The following is a 19,400-nucleotide window of genomic DNA, read 5'->3' as shown; positions in this document are numbered from 1 at the left end:
AGGAAGAGGAAGTTGAGGTTGAGGGTGGCACACTGGAAAGATTTGGAAGGGATATGGGGGGCCTATTCTTCTTCTTAGCCTTAAACTCCTTCACCACCAAATGCTCCGGCCAAAATTTGCCGGAGCAAATGGTGTCAAATTGAGTTGGGGAGATGCTTATCTTAAACGAGGCTATCTCCCTGGCATAAGAGAAGTTAAATTTCTCCACCTTTAAACCCACGGCTTTTATTTTGCTTTGAATAAAAGCAATTACATCATTAGATGTGAGGTCAGGGGCCAGCCGTAAAACAAAAACTTGTCGTTTTGGTGGGACTCCCACCAGTGGTTTAGTCACCACAGGCCTAGTACCTGTGGTGGCAATATCCGGACGTCCGGAACGGCTATTTACTGGTGGGATCGGGATAGACGGGACAACTAGCGAACTTGCGGACACCACGGACACGGACGCTGCAGACGTACTTGGCTGCACATTCTCCGAGGCGATGAATTCGGCTACCGAATCTGCATCGCCAGAATCTGCTGTCGTTGCCCTTGGAGTGGCCAACGAGATCAACTGCTGCACACTTGGAGTGGTCGGAGTCAGTTTTTCGGCGGCGCACGGCTGAGTGACGGTTGGCAATCGCAGATCCCGCGGAGTGACCTTTTTGCGCCTCGGAGACTCATTCTGCAGTTTTAAACCGCTAAACTGAGCCTCCATGGCTAAGAGCCGATCGTATTGGTTTTTAAAACCAACGGTCAGCTCCTTAAAGCCACTCCGCGTCTGCCTCATGAAAGCCACCATGTCTTTCTCCACCGCACGGCATGCCTCGCAACTGTAATGCAAGCCATTACGTTTGGCTATAGCATCACTCACAAGGCCAGAAAATCCAGCGCATTTTGCGTGCACTACGCTGTCGCAGAGCCAGCAGGGGACATTCGGCTGATCGTGGGTGATCTGCTTCTTACAGCTTTTTTTGGCACAGACCACAGCGTATTCCATTTTATTATTTATTTATTTACTATTATTTGCAAAACAAATTGGTATCAGACCAATGTGCCAGACAACGCTCAAAGCGGAATTAGTAAAAAAAAGAGAGCAGAGTGGAGAGCGGTTATAGCGAAAGCTACTAAGCAGAGAGCGCTATTGCTCAGAAAGTTTGAAGAGCGAGAGAGAAAGAACAGGTATTGAAGTTGAGGTGATAGCGAGAGAGTGATAAAACAACAAAAGCTACCAGACGAGAGCGGACTGCAATGCAATGTAATGCGTACTCACTCACTGCAACAACACAAACACAAGCACAAGCACAAGCCGACGCCGAAAAATAAAAAGTTAAATAATGTTTTAACACAAATCAAAAGGCATGCACTCGCGTAATAGAATAGGTTTCCAGATTGTTGTCTGGTTAGGAAGTATAATTAGAATTTAGTTAGGAAAACACCGGCTGTTTATTCAAAACAAAAGGAAAAAATGCGGAGCGCAAAACAAAAACACGTCTGATCACTACGAAAGATAATCGGATTTTGAGTATCGGGTATAACGAGGTGGAACGTTGAGTTGCTGCGGACACCGCAACTCTACAGTTATACCCGATACTAAGTCAGTATGGCTCTCCTCCGGCAGACGCCGCTAATCTTAAACGACACGACAAAGAGTGCGTGCGAGAGAGACAGAAAATCAGTCTGAGCGTGACGTCGGGCGCTGCGTAGTCAGTGCAAATTGATTTGTTCCTTTTGGCTATAAAAATTATCTGATCTGATCCAGATTCAGCCATCTGATATGATCATTATCTATGATTCTGCGTTTTTAGTTTTCTCGTATCCTCAATATTGTGGATGCAACAGATTTTCGTCCTTTGTGTAGGCGGAAGGGGGTGGGGTGAAATTTTGAGATACACGTTTTATAGTAAGATCTAACAGGAGTGCGGATACCAAATTTGGTTACTCTAGCCTTAATAGTCTCTGAGATTTTTGAATATCCCCCGATTTTCGTCCTTTGCGGGGGCGGAAGGGGGTGTGGCGAAATTTTGAAACAAACTCGTCTCGGTCCGATATATTAGAAGTGTGAATACCAAATTTGGTTGCTCTAGCTTTTAGTCTCTGAGATCTAGGCGCTAATGTTTTACTCTAAGCAAAGCCGCCTATGGTACGTGTGTTAGAGAGAGACAGGGCGAGAAAAAATGAAATTGTTTTCTTGATGCTGGCTATAATAATAATACGATCCAATTCAGATTCTGCAGTCTTAAAGATATGGCCATTCTCTACAATTCTACGTTTTTGGTTTTCTCATATCTTTAAAATTGTGGATGCCACAGATTTTCGTCCTTTGTGAGGGCGGAAGTGGGCGGGGCGAAGTTTTGAAATATTTTTGTCGCAGTGACATATCACAGAAGTCTGGATCCAAAACATCGTTGCTCTAGCTCTTATAGTCTTTGAGCACTAGGCTCTGAAGGGGACGGACAGACGGACGGACGGACAGACGGACAGACGGACAGACAGACAGACAGACAGGGCCCAATCGACTCGGCTATTGATGTTGATCAAGAATATAACTTTATGGGGTCGGAAACGAGACTACTAACCATACATAGATACGGATCTACATGTGCCAGTTCATACACCGAATATGGCGCAAACGAACTTTCTGGATTAGATCGCAGGGTCTTCGGCTCTGGAGTGCGTCATCATAAGCCAGCCAACCATGGGAACCTACTCTCAAGAGAGATCACGAATTGATTATTTCTTCTAGGAGCATATTTCAGGATATATTTCCATAGCATTGTGTGTGTGGATTATAAAGGGATTATGGCCCCCAAGCCTGTCGCCAAGAGCCTCCTCCTGCTACGCCCCGAGGGCTCGCCCTCTCTTAAACTTAACTGTAATAATTGCTCACGTTCTCACGCGCTCTCATCGCCAGTTTCATACTCGTATCCATGGCTACCCATGGAATCCCCTGCCCTTTGGCTTTTTAAACCAATTTAGTAAAACAGTCCGACCAACAGCTCCAGCAGCAACAGCAAGTCAACCAGACCAGGTCAAAATGCTGCTCCTAGATGTGTGTAATTAGACGTGACTTCTCCTCAAGTTGTACTTCAGACTCCCATCCTACTCGTACCATCCTCCACTCTCGAAAGGAAAGGACTTAAAGCCTTCTTAGCGCTGTTGTTATTTCGAGCTTAATTGTGCGAGGGATTGCCCTCTGGGGGTTGTCGGGTTACTGCAGATTGGGGTTAGAGGCCCCGGCCATGAGGCTGGATGGTGGGATAAAAAAACCTTTCATTAGATAACCTATTGGCTCGATCCTTTAGATGCCCCCTCCCATCAACCCCAAAGTCTCACCCACCACCAGCCTCAATTAACCACAGCGAAGCTTTCCATCGACACATTAGCATTAAGCGATTCTCTCCCTCCCCACCTAACCCCTCCCTCCTTATTCCGTGCCTAATAAGATTATCAGTTAACTCAGTCGCCACGAAAAACAGCTAATTTGTGCAGCGGAAATCACAGCAAAGAACACGGCAGTGGCAGCGACAGCGGCAGTGGCAGTGACAGTGGCAGCGGGCACAATCTGGTACGTGTTAGTTCCAGCCTCCGCCTCGAGTTTCCCTTTTAGCCGAGCAAGACACTCCGTCGCAGGCTGTTGTTGAAATTGAAAATATGTCAAGTAATTACACATTTTTATGGGAATTTTTCAATTTATATGCCGTCAAGTAAACCTGCGTGCATATCACTCTATTGACGTGCAGATAGGTGAATTTTTTCATTTTTCTACCGCCTTACTTCTGCTGCTACTTATTGACGATTATTTATGCAAATAACATACCTAAATTGACCCTGAAAAGCTTTTTCCGTTTGAAATGTAACCGACAATAGCTTTGGTAGATGGCGTGTTTCCCCTCAACGACATCTATGGGTGAAGTAATTAATTATTTAACCGATTGTTCTATCGAAAAATGTCCAGCTGTTTTCCTGCGATTACCCGGTTGATTCAAATTGAAATTTAAATTTTTAAATCAATTAAATGAAGAGTATCTGCTTTTGAATTGAATGCGCTCGTTGTTTTTATTTTCTTCTTTCTATAAATGCTAAGGAATCTGGTTACCTCGCTGACTTCCAATAATCTCTAATATAAACAATTTCCTAAACGCAATTAAATATCATTTGTTTGGCATTTTAAGTTTTGATGCAAAAAATCTAAAAAAAAATATTTTGACTCTGACGCAATTCCCTGCCTAAACTAAACAAAAACCCGAAATATAAACTAAATGCTTAAAAAAACAAAAAAATTTTGAGTGACGCCAAGGCTCAAATTCAAATATTAGCTACCTATAAACCTAATATTCTACCGCTATACTATGTCTACCTCGATCTACAGACCTATACAACGTGGCACTGGTCAACAAGGATAACGGTATCGTCAACTATTTCGCCATTGTGATTGGCATGGTGCTCACGGTGTACGGGACACACGAGAACGATTTCGTCCTTATCGTGAGTGGGTGCGACTTCAGCAGCTTCCTTCTTGAGCTCGTCATTCTTGGAGACATCGTCATCCTTCTGCGTGATCTTCTTGTCCTTGTTATCCAGTTGGGTACCACTCGCGAGCACCAAACGATTCGCCAGCAGATGGTCGATAACATTGGGAATATTCTGCAGCGTCATGTCCTCGACGTCATTGAGTAACTCAAGCAGTGGTGATGTCATGGGGCTGTGGTGCATCTTAGTGGCCGTCTCCATCATTGGGCTGGGCTGCAACAGCTGTTGCAACATGATGAATATCGGCGGTAGAACTGGCGAAGACGTGTGCATGCAACGGTACTTGTACGAGGTCATAGTGAGACCGCCGTGCGGATCGTTTTCGGGCTCGTTCAAGAGGAAATCTTCGGCCATACGCTGGGGCACCATTTGCGGTTGATAGTCGAGTACCTGTTGCACGCTATCATCCATCATAGTGGTGCGATGCAAGCCGGACAGTAAACCCGTGATCAGTCCAATTGATGATCCCAATCGTGTCTTCTCGATTATGGGTCCGACTGGGCCAGTCACTGGGTCTGTTGTGGGGGTGACTGCAGGAGCTCCCGCGACGATTTCCTTGGAAGCATCTTGGCGAGTGGATGACTTGACCACTGCCTGGGGAGTGGCCGTAGTTTTGGCGGTTGTTGCTTCTCCCATCAATAAGCCAAAAGTGGATTGCACAGCTGTGGCATTGACCGCATCCGCAGACAGGGCATGGCCCTGGCCCATCCAAGGCTGCATCATCATCACGGCACCTAAACACCCCACAGAATGTTAGTATCGATTATATACAATATCCGATGTGGAATCCTATACTTACACCAGAAGATCAGCCAAACATTGAACTTGGACATTATCAAAGAATCGATTGTTATTGATTAAAGACAGTTCTGCAAAACAAAAAACCAAAAAAATAACAAATAAAATTACCTTGAAGTAAAAGTAACAAATTTGTATAATTTCTCCGTAAAATATTTGACAAAGTTTTCGCAAAAATGTATTAAATTGTTGTGCCTAATTTCCGTAAAATATTTCACAAAACTTTTTCAAATAATTTTGAATTTTTTCTATCAGAACTCACTTTTTCTGTTTTGACTGGAACATGTGCTCGACACAAAGATAGAAATAGGAATAGGAGAAATAGGAGCATATTTCAGGATATATTTCCATGTATAAGCGGCCCGAGGCATTAACCTTTCGTGTCCTGCGCCGCTCTCGTGATTTTCCCGCCCTCTTACCCCTTTGTATGTTGCTGGATCGATACTGCATCTACGATCGCGTGCATCGCGTACATTATTTATTTGCCAGCACTTTTTACGATGTACGACGTACGTGCATCGCTGGTTCATACAATACCGACAACGTCTTCCCTCCTGCACCATGCATTACCTCATCGGCTTTGACCTGGTAAGTTATCCTTGTTTCCCCCCTATTCATCTATCCATTGACTATTTTTTCTTGGTTCTTCTTTTATTTTTGTATTCCCTCCAGCTCTCTCTGGACACAAACTGATATGCCGCGATCATTCCTCTTACCCCGTCTGGTAAAGTTATTAAGTTATTATTTATTCATTTTATTTACTTTATTTAACTCTTCCTTTCATTTTAGCTGGTTGCCCCCTTCGGTGGCAAGGAATGACTCTTGCGTGCCCGCGGACGCCTATATAATTAGCTCTTATATTCTTTGAGCACTAGGCGCTGAAGGGGACGGACAGACGGACAGACGGACGGACGGACAGACGGACAGACGGACAGATGGACAGACAGACATGGCTCAATCGACTCGGCTATTGATGCTGATCAAGAATATATACTTTATGGGGTCGGAAACGATTCCTTCTGGACGTTACACACATCCACTTTTACCACAAATCTAATATACCCCAATACTCATTTTGAGTATCGGGTATAACGAGGTGGAACGTTGAGTTGCTGCGGACACCGCAACTCTACAGTTATACCCGACACTAAGTCAGTATGGCTCTCCTCCGGCAGACGCCGCTAATCTTAAACGACACGACAAAGTGCGTGCGAGAGAGACAGAAAATCAGTCTGAGCGTGACGTCGGGCGCTGCGTAGCCAGTGCAAATCGATTTGTTCCTTTTGGCTATAAAAATTATCTGATCTGATCCAGATTCAGCCATCTGATAGATATGGTCATTATCTATGATTCTGCGTTTTTAGTTTTCTCGTATCCTCAATATTGTGGATGCAACAGATTTTCGTCCTTTGTGTTGGCGGAAGGGGGTGGGGTGAAATTTTGAGATACACGTTGTGGAGATAATGTTTTTTATCCCCAATCGGCCGACTAATTATTTCGAATTAAATAAAACTCGGCGCAGAAATAAAATTACGATATGTTCTTTAATGCGTGACATCCAAATTGCAAGTGTGGCTTGCCTGCCCTTTACATTGCCGCTCCGATCGCTAAGCGCAGCTTCGCTCGGCCGACGTCGGTAGGCAGACGCAAAGCGGAGATAGCGAAGAGCGAGCTGGCAGAGAGCGTTTAGCAGGGCAAGCAAGCGCAAAGCTTTAACAAACAAATGAGTGACATAGACATAAGTAACAAACAAAATAAGCGGCTGAGGGCCAAGAATTAGGTGCTATTTGGCAAGCAGCTAATCGGCTGGGTTCTGCTCCGAACATTCACCCCCCGTTGGAAGGCAAAGGCTTTCAACAGATCCATCCTGAAGGGGCAGAACCGCTATTTTTCCAACGGCCCTCTTGAAGATGCTTGCTTGGGCGCAGCTGGCGGCTACGCTGGGATGATCGTCGAACGCAGCAATCGGCGCTTCTTTACGAAGGCGGCTTGTCGTGATTACGTCTTGATCATCGGGAACCTTTGTAATTGCATAGAATGGCAGGAAATTTGGCAATGTAGAAATTGTTGAAAGTTGAATTTCATTTAGCGTGGATATGTAGGTTTTTAATATATGGAAAAGTTCGCGCTGCAGTTCCTGATTCTCCGATCGCATTTTTTCCACTTGCACCTGGCACTCGAGCAGCTGCTTCCTGCATTGCTGCTCTAAGTTTTGGTACTCCAGCGTTGTGGGTCGAAAATCGTCAATAGAGATGCACGAGGAATTTTCAAAAGCGGCTAAAGCTGCACGCTTATTCTCCGAGCTATCAATGCTTCCTGATACTATCCAACCAAGTTTAGTCTCCTGCAATGTTGGCAATTGGGCTGATAGTCGAATCTGTCCGACGCACATTAAATCGAAGAACAAACCAGAACCTATCAACAGATCGATACGTTGGGGCTTGGAGAAATTATGATCAGCTAGTTTTAGATTATTCGGCATTGGCCAATCCTTTGCGTCTACGCCGAAGTTAGGCTGCATTTCCGTAATTGAGTTGGTGACAATTGCAGCGAAGGAAGCTCGATAGCTTGCGTCCTGGGATTGTACAACTATATGTACAGACTTGCTCGAAGGTAGAATGGAATCTCCGATTCCAGAGATGTGAACATAAGACGAGCGATGATCCAACTGCAACTGATCAGCAAGTCTAGATGTTACAAAGTTTGCCTGTGATGCAGAATCCAAAATGGCACGACATGGGATAAGTGCTCCATAACGATCTGTTACATGGACGAGGGCAGTAGGTAGCAACACGTTCTGGCTAGGCTGAGATTTCTGGATCGAGGGGGGAGGGCTAGAACACCCGCTTGCTAGAAGCACAGTCGCGGCCTCTTGCTGGATCGATTCCTCGGCCGGTGAAGAGGAAGATGAAGCACCAGTTCCCGATGGAATGTGGAGTAGCGTGTGATGTTTGGCCTGGCAATTCCTGCAAAGTCCTGACCTGCACCTCTGCAATTCATGGCCTTTGTTGAGGCAGTTCAAACACAAGCGGCTCTTCTTTGCTTCTTTGTATCGTGCAAACGCAGAGAGATTCAGGAATGCCTGACATCTAGATATGTAATGCTCGGAGGAATTGCAATGGTTACATATGGGGTTAGGATGGTCGTTACTGGAGGTGATAAGGGTGACAGGTTTGTCTTCTCCCACCTGTTGACTAGGACTTGTTGCCATGGCTGATCCCAAATTCTCCAGCATCCGACATCTCGCTTCCAAAAATGAGGCCATGCTTGACCACCGAGGCAATCCTGACGTCGGCAAGTTCTCTTCCCATTTCTCCTTTGTTTTGTGGTCCAGTTTCGTGCCTATGATGAAAATCAGCAACCCATCCGAAATCTCCTGCGGGGTCGCCAAGGTCTGAAGTGCACGCAAGTGCGAATTGATTTTGTCGCTGAGCGCGCGCAAGCCGATAGCTGAGCCCTTCTCCACCCCTTGCAGCCCGAAAATAGACTTGACGTGTGCCTGAAAATGTAACAGTTTATTATCGAATCGCAACATTAGCAAATTCAACGCCTTGTCGTAATTCTCCTTAGAAAGTTCCAAGGAACGAATCGTATCCAGCGCAGCACCATCTAGACATCCACGAAGATATTGGAATTTTTCGATGAATGGTATACGATGGTCTTTTTGCACCATTGTCGAGAACATCGAGTGGAATTCTGGCCAATCCATGTATTTACCCCCGAATCGCGGAAGCTGCAACTCGGGCATTCGAGAACGGCCTATACTATTATAGGCGAACAACGACGAATTCCCCTCGAGAGTATGCCGAGCCGTTGAATTGGCAACATTTACCGTGCGAGCAGCCATTAACTCCCGCGACAGCCTGGACCTAACCTTCACATAAACATTCGAAAAGTCCAGTCGGGCATCATGGGCTAACTGCAGGAAATCCAGCCTTTCAAGGCTCGTTTGAGCGGCATCGAAATCCGCATTCATTCGCTCGATTTGCTCTAAGCGAGCTTGAAGTTCTGCCTCATCTAACTCGGCAAGCTCTTCCTTGGTGAGAAAGCGATCCATGGCCTTTAGTTGGCGCGCGATGGACTCGGCCTTGTGCTTGTAGAAATCTACATCACTCGGCATTGCTGCGTTCGCGACATTGGTAGGCTCAGGTGCTGCCATGTTGAGGTTTTAAAAGAGTCACTCAGCACGACCGAAAAAGACACCCTGTATACGTATAAACGTGGGAACCGAAAGCAAAGGGATTACAGCTAATGCCTTTAGCTGTGCTGCTGTGCGAACTGTCCGATTCCGCTTTGTACTCCGCTTGTGTGTATTAGTGAGTTCGCTGCACTGCCTACCGCACTGCACTGACCGAATTGTCGCGACAGAGAAATTAATAGCCAGCAATGCGTGTATGTAGGTTTATGTAAGTGTGTTTTAGCACCGAATTGTGCTTAACCGCCGAAAATTTGCTAGGGCTACCGAATGTCGATCGCGAATGATTATTAATTGACACTGCAACTCAGAGATCACGTCGGGGTCACCAAATTTTATGTGGAGATAATGTTTTTTATCCCCAATCGGCCGACTAATTATTTCGGATTAAATAAAACTCGGCGCAGAAATAAAATTACGATATGTTCTTTAATGCGTGACATCCAAATTGCTAGTGTGGCTTGCCTGCCCTTTACATTGCCGCTCCCATCGCTAAGCCCAGCGTCGCTCGGCCGACGTCGGTAGGCAGACGCAAAGCGGAGATAGCGAAGAGTGAGCTGGCAGAGAGCGTTTAGCAGGGCAAGCAAGCGCAAAGCTTTAACAAACAAATGAGTGACATAGACATAAGTAACAAACAAAATAAGCGGCTGAGGGCCAAGAATTAGGTGCTATTTGGCAAGCAGCTAATCGGCTGGGTTCTGCTCCGAACACACGTTTTATAGTTAGATCTAACAGGAGTGTGGATACCAAATTTGGTTGCTCTAGCTTTTATAGTCTCTGAGATCTAGGCGCTCTGGAGTGCGTCATCATAAGCCAGCCAACCATGGGAACTACTCTCAAGAGAGATCACGAATTGATTATTTCTTCTAGGAGCATATTTCAGGATATATTTCCATAGCATTGTGTGTGGATTATAAAGGGATTATGGCCCCCAAGCCTGTCGCCGCCAAGAGCCTCCTCCTGCTACGCCCCGAGGGGCGTATCCATGGCTACCCATGGAATTTCTGCCCTGTGGCTTTTTAAACCAATTTAGTAAAACAGTCCGACCAACAGCTCCAGCAGCAACAGCAAGTCAACCAGATCAGGTCAAAATGCTGCTCCTAGATGTGTGTAATTAGACGTGACTTCTCCTCAAGTTGTACTTCAGACTCCCATCCTACTCGTACCATCCTCCACTCTCGAAAGGAAAGGACTTAAAGCCTTCTTAGCGCTGTTGTTATTTCGAGCTTAATTGTGCGAGGGATTGCCCTCTGGGGGTTGTCGGGTTACTGCAGATTGGGGTTAGAGGCCCCGGCCATGAGGCTGGATGGTGGGATTAAAGAACCTTTCAATAGATAACCTATTGGCTCGATCCTTTAGATGCCCCCTCCCATCAACCCCAAAGTCTCACCCACCACCAGCCTCAATTAACCACAGCGAAGCTTTCCATCGACACATTAGCATTAAGCGATTCTCTCCCTCCCCACCTAACCCCTCCCTCCTTATTCCGTGCCTAATAAGATTATCAGTTAACTCAGTCGCCACGAAAAACAGCTACTTTGTGTAGCGGAAATCACAGCAAAGAACACGGCAGTGGCAGCGACAGCGGCAGTGGCAGTGACAGTGGCAGCGGGCACAATCTGGTACGTGTTAGTTCCAGCCTCCGCCTCGAGTTTCCCTTTTAGCCGAGCAAGACACTCCGTCGCAGGCTGTTGTTGAAATTGAAAATATGTCAAATAATTACACATTTTTATGGGAATTTTTCAATTTATATGCCGTCAAGTAAACCTGCGTGCATATCACTCTATTGACGTGCAGATAGGTGAATTTTTTCATTTTTCTACCGCCTTACTTCTGCTGCTACTTATTGACGATTATTTATGCAAATAACATACCTAAATTGACCTTGAAAAGCTTTTTCCGTTTGAAATGTAACCGACAATAGCTTTGGTAGATGGCGTGTTTCCCCTCTACGACATCTATGGGTGAAGTAATTAATTATTTAACCGATTGTTCTATCGAAAAATGTCCAGCTGTTTTCCTGCGATTACCCGGTTGATTCAAATTGAAATTTAAATTTTTAAATCAATTAAATGAAGAGTATCTGCTTTTGAATTGAATGCGCTCGTTGTTTTTATTTTCTTCTTTCTATAAATGCTAAGGAATCTGGTTACCTCGCTGACCTCCAATAATCTCTAATATAAACAATTTCCTAAACGCAATTAAATAACATTTGTTTGGAATTTTAAGTTTTGATGCAAAAAATCGAAAAAAAAATATTTTGACACTGACGCAATTCCCTGCCTAAACTAAACAAAAACCCGAAATAGAAACAACTAAATGCTTAAAAAAACCAAAAAATTTTGAGTGACGCCAAGACTCAAATTCAAATTTTAGCTACCTATAAACCTAATATTCTACCGCTATACTATGTCTACCTCGATCTACAGACCTATACAACGTGGCACTGGTCAACAAGGATAACGGTATCGTCAACTATTTCGCCATTGTGATTGGCATGGTGCTCACGGTGTACGGGACACACGAGAACGATTTCGTCCTTATCGTGAGTGGGTGCGACTTCAGCAGCTTCCTTCTTGAGCTCGTCATTCTTGGAGACATCGTCATCCTTCTGCGTGATCTTCTTGTCCTTGTTATCCAGTTGGGTACCACTTGCGAGCACCAAACGATTCGCCAGCAGATGGTCGATAACATTGGGAATATTCTGCAGCGTCATGTCCTCGACGTCATTGAGTAACTCAAGCAGTGGTGATGTCATGGGGCTGTGGTGCATCTTAGTGGCCGTCTCCATCATTGGGCTGGCGAAGACGTGTGCATGCAACGGTACTTGTACGAGGTCCTAGTGAGACCGCCGTGCGGATCGTTTTCGGGCTCGTTCAAGAGGAAATCTTCGGCCATACGCTGGGGCACCATTTGCGGTTGATAGTCGAGTTCCTGTTGCACGCTATCATCCATCATAGTGGTGCGATGCAAGCAGGACAGTAAACCCGTGATCAGTCCAATTGATGATCCCAATCGTGTCTTCTCGATTATGGGTCCGACTGGGCCAGTCACTGGGTCTGTTGTGGGGGTTACTGCAGGAGCTCCCGCGACGATTTCCTTGGAAGCATCTTGGCGAGTGGATGACTTGACCACTGCCTGGGGAGTGGCCGTAGTTTTGGCGGTTGTTGCTTCTCCCATCAATAAGCCAAAAGTGGATTGCACAGCTGTGGCATTGACCGCATCCGCAGACAGGGCATGGCCCTGGCCCATCCAAGGCTGCATCATCATCACGGCACCTAAACACCCCACAGAATGTTAGTATCGATTATATACAATATCCGATGTGGAATCCTATACTTACACCAGAAGATCAGCCAAACATTGAACTTGGACATTATCAAAGAATCGATTGTTATTGATTAAAGACAGTTCTGCAAAACAAAAAACCAAAAAAATAACAAATAAAATTAACTTGAAGTAAAAGTAACAAATTTGTATAATTTCTCCGTAAAATATTTGACAAAACTTTCTCAAAAATTTATTAAATTGTTGTGCCTAATTTCCGTAGAATATTTCACAAAACTGTTTCAAATAATTTTGAATTTTTTCTATCAGAACTCACTTTTTCTGTTTTGACTGGAACATGTGCTCGACACAAAGATAGAAATAGGAATGATTTTCGAACTGCTTCGAGCCTCGTAGCGGCGTTTTGACAGGCAGCTGGGGAGCAGGGAAAAGGTTACCAGGTTACCCAAAAAACGAAAAAACCGATTTTCTAATTCTCTGGTGAAATTTTCCTTCTAGGTTGCTGCTGTCAAATGTGAGTTTGACTACTAACCATACATAGATACGGATCTACATGTGCCAGTTCATACACCGAATATGGCGCAAACGAACTTTCTGGATTAGATCGCAGGGTCTTCGGCTCTGGAGTGCGTCATCATAAGCCAGCCAACCATGGGAACCTAATCTCAAGAGAACTCACGAATTGATTATTTCTTCTAGGAGCATATTTCAGGATATATTTCCATGTATAAGCGGCCCGAGGCATTAACCTTTCGTGTCCTGCGCCGCTCTCGTGATTTTCCCGCCCTCTTACCCCTTTGTATGTTGCTGGATCGATACTGCATCTACGATCGCGTGCATCGCGTACATTATTTATTTGCCAGCACTTTTTACGATGTACGACGTACGTGCATCGCTGGTTCATACAATACCGACAACGTCTTCCCTCCTGCACCATGCATTACCTCATCGGCTTTGACCTGGTAAGTTATCCTTGTTTCCCCCCTATTCATCTATCCATAGACTATTTTTTCTTGGTTCTTCTTTTATTTTTGTATTCCCTCCAGCTCTCTCTGGACACAAACTGATATGCCGCGATCATTCCTCTTACCCCGTCTGGTAAAGTTATTAAGTTATTATTTATTCATTTTATTTACTTTATTTAACTCTTCCTTTCATTTTAGCTGGTTGCCCCCTTCGGTGGCAAGGAATGACTTGCGTGCCCGCGGACGCCTATATCATATGACTCAGATGACTAATGACTCAGATTTGAATGAATAAAACTATCCTAACTAATCATCCTTGATGTATCCTTTATCGGGAAAACTATCCCGACTACAAAAAGGCGAGGCACGTCCAGATCGGTGACCAAATAGCGGAGAAAACTAAACATTTTTGATTGGGGAAAATGTCCTTGATCCTTGATAAGGACACTTAATAAAATCAGGAACATTTATCCGATCCCAGGAAGACGTCGCACGTCCCGATCTGGCCAAAAGTAGCCGAGAAAACTAAGTAAGTATGGTTGGGGCATTGGAGTCCTTACCGGAGGATCGAGGAAATTTTTCCGAGCACAGGAAGCTGTCTAACGTCCCGATCGGACCACAAATAAGGGAGAAAACAAGATATAAATGTCTGTCAAAATATCCTTGATCATTGGTCCTTGATAAGGACTCCGTCAAATCAGGAACATTTTTCCGAATACAGGAAGCCATCGCACGTCCCGATCGGGCCACAAATAAGGGAGAAAACAAGATATATATGCCTTGACCAAATATCCTTGATCCTTGTTCCCTGATAAGGACTCCACCAAATCAGGAACATTTTTCCGAATACAGGAAGTCATCGCACGTCCCGATCGAGTCACGAGTAGCCGAGAAAACTAAGTAGGTATGGTTGGGGTTATTGGAGTCCTTACGGAAGGATCAAGGATATTTTTCTGATCACGGGGGCCATTACGCAACCCGATCGGGCCACAAATAAGGGAGAAAACATGATATATATGTCTAGAGTAAATATCCTTGATCCTTGGTCCTTGATAAGGACACGACCAAATCAGGAACATTTTTCCGAACACATGAAGCCGTCGCACGCTCAGATCGGCCCATAAAAAGCAGAGAAAATTAATATTTTTGATCCTTGATATCCTTTGCTCGGAAAAATTTTCTTGATCCTCCGGTAAGGACTTCAACAACCCCAACCATACTTACTTAGTTTTCTCGGTTACTTTTGGGCCGATCGAGACGTGCGACGTCTTCCTGGGATCGGATAAATGTCCCTGATTTTATGGAGTCCTTATCAAGGATCAAGGACATTTTCCCCAATCAAAAATGTTTAGTTTTCTCCGCTATTTGGTCACCGATCTGGACGTGCCTCGCCTTTTTGTAGTCGGGATAGTTTTCCCGATAAAGGATACATCAAGGATGATTAGTTAGGATAGTTTTATTCATTAAAACTTAGCTTAGTATAAAAAAATTAACAAGTAGGAAACATTTTTGTATCTACTATCTAAATGAATGCGTACATCCTTAAATCTAACAGCAAGGAGATATATCTAGAGTCTAGTAGCCCGCGTAGCTCCTCCCTTGGATCTCGTAGTCAAAGTCCTTGCTGTCTATGGCCAGGATGACTTCTTAGGCGCTTCTGTTCTGCTGGGAGATGATTCTGTCTGTCTTAGGGTACATAAGTCCTCTGTGAAGGAAGATATCCTTTTAAAATACATACAAAATTATATACTGAATCACTTACGAATCTCGAAGCTGAAGGCCAATGTTTGATTCGGCGTATGAATTTGGTTGCTGACATTATTTCCCGTGGACGTGAACCAACAATTCCGCAATTGTTCACTGGTCCCTGCTACAGCAGACGGTACGCCACATTGTTGACTCAGCGATACACCAGCGACATCATGGCTATAGCTCGCAGCAGGACAAACAGTGGCTGCCAAAGTCCTGCCAGGATCACATTCCTTGGACCTCCCTAAAGGACGAGGAGCTACAGCGGAATCAGCCGCAGAGGATCGCGATATTAGTTTCCTGTTTCCTGTCTACTTCTAACCTCAATTTCTTTCAAACAAGAATGAAATTTAATATGAATTTCAGCTCTCTTTTGGGTTAATATAAAATTGAATATAGGTATTTTTATTTAAATGTGTAGGTACATATTTGGGTGTGTATGTAGAAGTGTGTGTTATGCCTGATGAAGTATTTAAATAATGACATAATGTGCATATATCTTCCATAAAAATAAGTGTTAAAGGCAAAAGTCACGCCACCTTACTATTTATCTCTCCCCTTTTGTCATTTATATTGTTCTTTTCAATATCTGGTGTATAATTTATATAAAAATAGGATAAATTCCATATTTCCGATAACACAAGCAGTAAACGGCTTTCTACTTCCACTTTTTACTTGACAGTTTTAATTATTATTTACGCAATGAAAGCTGATATGTCTGCAATGGGGAATGGTGGACCAGTGCCAACACAGGCGATCTGGTACCCGCAACTTCCGCTGGTACTTAAGATAATCACTAGCCGAGCCGCTTCCAAAGCGTAGGTGACTCAACCACCTGTGACTGGGCCACCTGTGGCGGTAGAGAGACCAATGTCGCCAACGCCAGCCAGCAGAAATTAGCATGCTCCTGGATAAGTGTGCTGTGTAACCTGAAATCCGATCGAAATCCAAATCGAGAGCACATTCGGTAAAATTCATCCGTTTTTAAATGGTTTATTTAAATCGTTTACATTTGCCTCTCGGGATCTGTGCCGCACCACGTCGGCGGCCGGACGCACAGTCCCCACACAACTTACAATCTTCAGTGTTAATGTAATCCTTATAAACATCCGCGATTGGCGCTCGGATCGCGTGTTATATGCATATTGTTTAGTTATCAAATACATGAGCTGACAAATGCATTTCCGTACATTTTCAATGTACAAAAAAGGGGGAAAAAGGCGGGGGAATCGATTGGGGAAAATGAAGTAAGATTAAAAGTAAGGGAGAAAGCAAAATAAAGGTTCAGTTCAAATGATAAATGGATAAATTGGTTAGCGAGGGTGATCAAATTGGGGGAGGGTGATGGGAATAGCTACAGGATTGGGACACTGCGGTACGGATGCCCACGGGGGCGTTTCTCAGTCTCAGTTGAGACGCTGAGTGACCGGTAACTTCTTGCGCCGTCGTCGCAATTGCTGGCTACGATCCCAGTACTCATAGTAGCGCTCCTGCTTCAGCCACTCCTGATATTTATACCACCATTCCTCCCATTTGATGTAGTCCTGCGCAAGAGAGAAGGAAAGGAATCTTTAGTTTCTGCTTTACAGAGTATGGACACTCCATTTACCTTCAGATCCAAATCCCTTAAGTAGCCACGACTCTTGTAGTACTCATAACGGACGCGCACATCGTCCCACGACAGCATACCCGACGGTGCTGTGGTCGCCAACTCCTCCGGAAAGTGTCCGGCCGGCGCAGGCGAATACGAATAGCGACGCGGCGGCGATTCGAGACCCTCTTCAATCATCACTTTAAGAGCACCACCCGCGGAATCTTTGGTGATGCGCATATTCTCCATGTTACTGCGATCGATGCTCCATTGCGCCATTTTCCCGAAGCGCTCCGAGAGCGTCAGCCGCGTTGTGGCCGAGAACGTGGGCAGCGACGGCACCTCATCGCTGTCCGAGTCACCCGAATCGTCTGAACCTGACGAGGAGTTTGCATTCCCTCCACTGCCACTGGGCGCCCCAGGTTTTTTAGGTTTCTCGCCCTCGATCTTGATGCGTGGCCTCACCTGCTATAAACAGAGTAATTCAATGATTGGATGTGATCGTGATTCATACAAGCTACTCCGACACTCACCTCCTTCTCCTTTTTCTTCTTCTTGGCCTGTGCAGCTGAGGCCGCAGCAGCCGTCGCTGCCGGCTCTGCTGGCTCTGGCGGACGGTGCTTGAGACGCGGATCTTCAGGCGGCGGTGAGTGACGCGACGAGCGAGCGACTTTCATGTGCGCATCCGACGTGGCGCCGCGTTCGTGAGCGAGGTGACGCATTTTGGCATCCCGATACTTGTCGTTTGCGGACACCGAGCCGCTTCCACGCACCGGCGGTGGACTGCTGGGACGCCCATGGACGCGGCCATGTGTATCCGGCGGCGGGAGTGGCGGACCCCCGGCACGATAATGCCCACGCGGCTTTGGCGGAGGGGAGCGCGGACCGCTGGATCTGTACGGGGGAGAAGATCAAGTTTGAGTATCAATGGAAACATAAGGCCGGAAGGAATGCTTACCGAGATCTATGGCGATGACTGGGCGAACAAAGGGAGCAGGAATCGTCGGAGCTGCTGCTCATTGAGCTGTTGGAACGCGAACGCATCGATTGCTGCAGAGAGGATACAGATTAAAGATTGGAATCGATTTTTAAATGACATGACTTACCCTTGGCGGTGGCGAGGGGGACGCTTAGAACGCGGTAGAATGTGTCCCGAACTGCGCTTGTCCAGTCCCGCCGACGATGGCGGAGGCAACGGTGGTGAGCGGCGACGGCCCAAGGGAGAACGCGACGCGTTTGGCTTGCGGCGCAAGGACGAGGAGCCGGAGCTCGGTTCGGGTGGGGAACGGGGCCGACCGTGGCCATTGCCGGGACGACGCATCATGGTATCATGGTTGGGAGAGCGCGGCATGGGAGGGGATCGCGGGCCGCCGCGACGATCCATGCCGTGCATGGGCGGCAGCGGAGAGCGACGACGCGGTGGTGGCGACAGCGGCGGCGACTTGCGTAATCCGGAACGACTGCGCGAATGGGGCGAGCGGGATCGGCCAAAGCGCGGCGGTGGACCTGGCGGGGCTCCTCCGGGTGGATAGCGGCCATAGGGGGGTGGGGCTCCCTCCCCGGGGCGCGGCACGCCGTGCGGCACGCGATCACTGTCCCCGGAGCTGCTCTCGCCCTGGATGTACATTTTCTTGTAGCCGGTATGACGCCAGCGATTGGGGTCCTTCTCCTCGGCCTCGATCAGTTTCTTGTCCCAGTAGTCGTTGGTTGTGTTGGCCCGAGCCTTCTTCATGACGTTGTCGATCTCGCGTCGCTTGCCGGCGGGCAGAGAGGGATCTGAAACAATGAGTGGGTGGGTAGGCGGTTTAAAAATGGTTTTCGTGAGGTTCAGTCGATCCGTCGGCTTTAGTGAGAATCGCATCCCTTCTTTATGGCGCCGTTTTAGGGTCACTTCATAACAGAGGGATAACGCATCCCCGGATTATCAGACTCTCTGTCTGTTTGAGAGGGGTGGTGATTATTTGGATTGGGAGGTACCTGTTATGCGGGCAGCTGTCGGATGACTGTCCATGTGCAGTTTGGGATTCAAATCGGCGCGCCTGCGCGACGCCATCGCGGGCTGAATCGCTTCAATATCGATATCGCTCTAGCTCTCTTTTTTCTATCAACAATCGCGCACGTATTTATGGTTGTATAGAGTATATATGTATTTATTCGTAATCGATTATGCGAACGCGGCAACACTTTACCATTTCATTTTGGCATGATACTTATTCAGAATACATACACAAAAAGCTGCAAATATATTACAATTTATATTATAAAAAAACATGAAAGAGAGGCATTAGAAATGGCGTACAAC

The 19,400-nt window shown here is 46.1% G+C and overlaps 4 protein-coding genes and 1 pseudogene across 4 annotated transcripts; 2 read left to right on the top strand and 3 right to left on the bottom strand.

The window, feature by feature from the left end:
• Nucleotides 1-4,012: 4,012 nt before the first annotated feature.
• Nucleotides 4,013-5,638, bottom strand: LOC117194049. Its single transcript, XM_033398691.1, has 3 exons — nt 5,573-5,638; nt 5,312-5,381; nt 4,013-5,246 (listed from the first exon to the last, which is right to left on the bottom strand). Exons 2-3 carry the CDS (start codon nt 5,343-5,345, stop codon nt 4,354-4,356), a joined length of 927 nt encoding a protein of 308 aa, XP_033254582.1. The 5' UTR covers nt 5,346-5,381; nt 5,573-5,638; the 3' UTR covers nt 4,013-4,353.
• Nucleotides 5,639-5,640: 2 nt separating this feature from the next.
• LOC117194050 lies at nt 5,641-6,194 on the top strand. Its single transcript, XM_033398692.1, has 3 exons — nt 5,641-5,898; nt 5,983-6,034; nt 6,100-6,194. The coding sequence occupies exons 1-3, from the start codon at nt 5,660-5,662 to the stop codon at nt 6,127-6,129; spliced, it is 321 nt and encodes a 106-aa protein (XP_033254583.1). The 5' UTR covers nt 5,641-5,659; the 3' UTR covers nt 6,130-6,194.
• A 5,398-nt stretch (nt 6,195-11,592) lies between these two features.
• Nucleotides 11,593-13,202, bottom strand: LOC117194034. Its single transcript, XM_033398675.1, has 3 exons — nt 13,110-13,202; nt 12,849-12,918; nt 11,593-12,783 (listed from the first exon to the last, which is right to left on the bottom strand). The coding sequence occupies exons 2-3, from the start codon at nt 12,880-12,882 to the stop codon at nt 12,296-12,298; spliced, it is 522 nt and encodes a 173-aa protein (XP_033254566.1). The 5' UTR covers nt 12,883-12,918; nt 13,110-13,202; the 3' UTR covers nt 11,593-12,295.
• Nucleotides 13,136-14,059, top strand: LOC117194035. The gene is made up of 5 exons (XM_033398676.1): nt 13,136-13,225; nt 13,292-13,419; nt 13,493-13,755; nt 13,840-13,891; nt 13,957-14,059. Exons 3-5 carry the CDS (start codon nt 13,517-13,519, stop codon nt 13,984-13,986), a joined length of 321 nt encoding a protein of 106 aa, XP_033254567.1. The 5' UTR covers nt 13,136-13,225; nt 13,292-13,419; nt 13,493-13,516; the 3' UTR covers nt 13,987-14,059.
• A 2,411-nt stretch (nt 14,060-16,470) lies between these two features.
• LOC117192536 lies at nt 16,471-19,151 on the bottom strand (annotated as a pseudogene).
• Between the last annotated feature and the right edge of the window lie 249 nt (nt 19,152-19,400).

The sequence above is a fragment of the Drosophila miranda genome, assembly GCF_003369915.1.
Source record: "Drosophila miranda strain MSH22 chromosome Y unlocalized genomic scaffold, D.miranda_PacBio2.1 Contig_Y2_pilon, whole genome shotgun sequence".
Taxonomy (NCBI): Eukaryota; Metazoa; Arthropoda; class Insecta; order Diptera; family Drosophilidae; genus Drosophila; species Drosophila miranda.
Note: the sequence above shows the minus strand (reverse complement) of the source record. Positions and strands in the feature narration are given on the sequence as shown.

Excerpts from the sequence above, each read along its gene's own strand:
- LOC117194049 (XM_033398691.1), bottom strand. The coding sequence starts at position 5,345 with ATGTCCAAGTTCAATGTTTGGCTGATCTTCTGGT. Across the intron at positions 5,247-5,311 it reads TGTTTGGCTGATCTTCTGGT|GTGCCGTGATGATGATGCAG; the intron begins GTAAGTATAGGA and ends TGGGGTGTTTAG.
- LOC117194050 (XM_033398692.1), top strand. The coding sequence starts at position 5,660 with ATGTATAAGCGGCCCGAGGCATTAACCTTTCGTGTCCTGCGCCGCTCT. Across the intron at positions 5,899-5,982 it reads ACCTCATCGGCTTTGACCTG|CTCTCTCTGGACACAAACTG; the intron begins GTAAGTTATCCT and ends TATTCCCTCCAG. Across the intron at positions 6,035-6,099 it reads CATTCCTCTTACCCCGTCTG|CTGGTTGCCCCCTTCGGTGG; the intron begins GTAAAGTTATTA and ends CTTTCATTTTAG.
- LOC117194035 (XM_033398676.1), top strand. The coding sequence starts at position 13,517 with ATGTATAAGCGGCCCGAGGCATTAACCTTTCGTGTCCTGCGCCGCTCT. Across the intron at positions 13,756-13,839 it reads ACCTCATCGGCTTTGACCTG|CTCTCTCTGGACACAAACTG; the intron begins GTAAGTTATCCT and ends TATTCCCTCCAG. Across the intron at positions 13,892-13,956 it reads CATTCCTCTTACCCCGTCTG|CTGGTTGCCCCCTTCGGTGG; the intron begins GTAAAGTTATTA and ends CTTTCATTTTAG.
- LOC117194034 (XM_033398675.1), bottom strand. The coding sequence starts at position 12,882 with ATGTCCAAGTTCAATGTTTGGCTGATCTTCTGGT. Across the intron at positions 12,784-12,848 it reads TGTTTGGCTGATCTTCTGGT|GTGCCGTGATGATGATGCAG; the intron begins GTAAGTATAGGA and ends TGGGGTGTTTAG.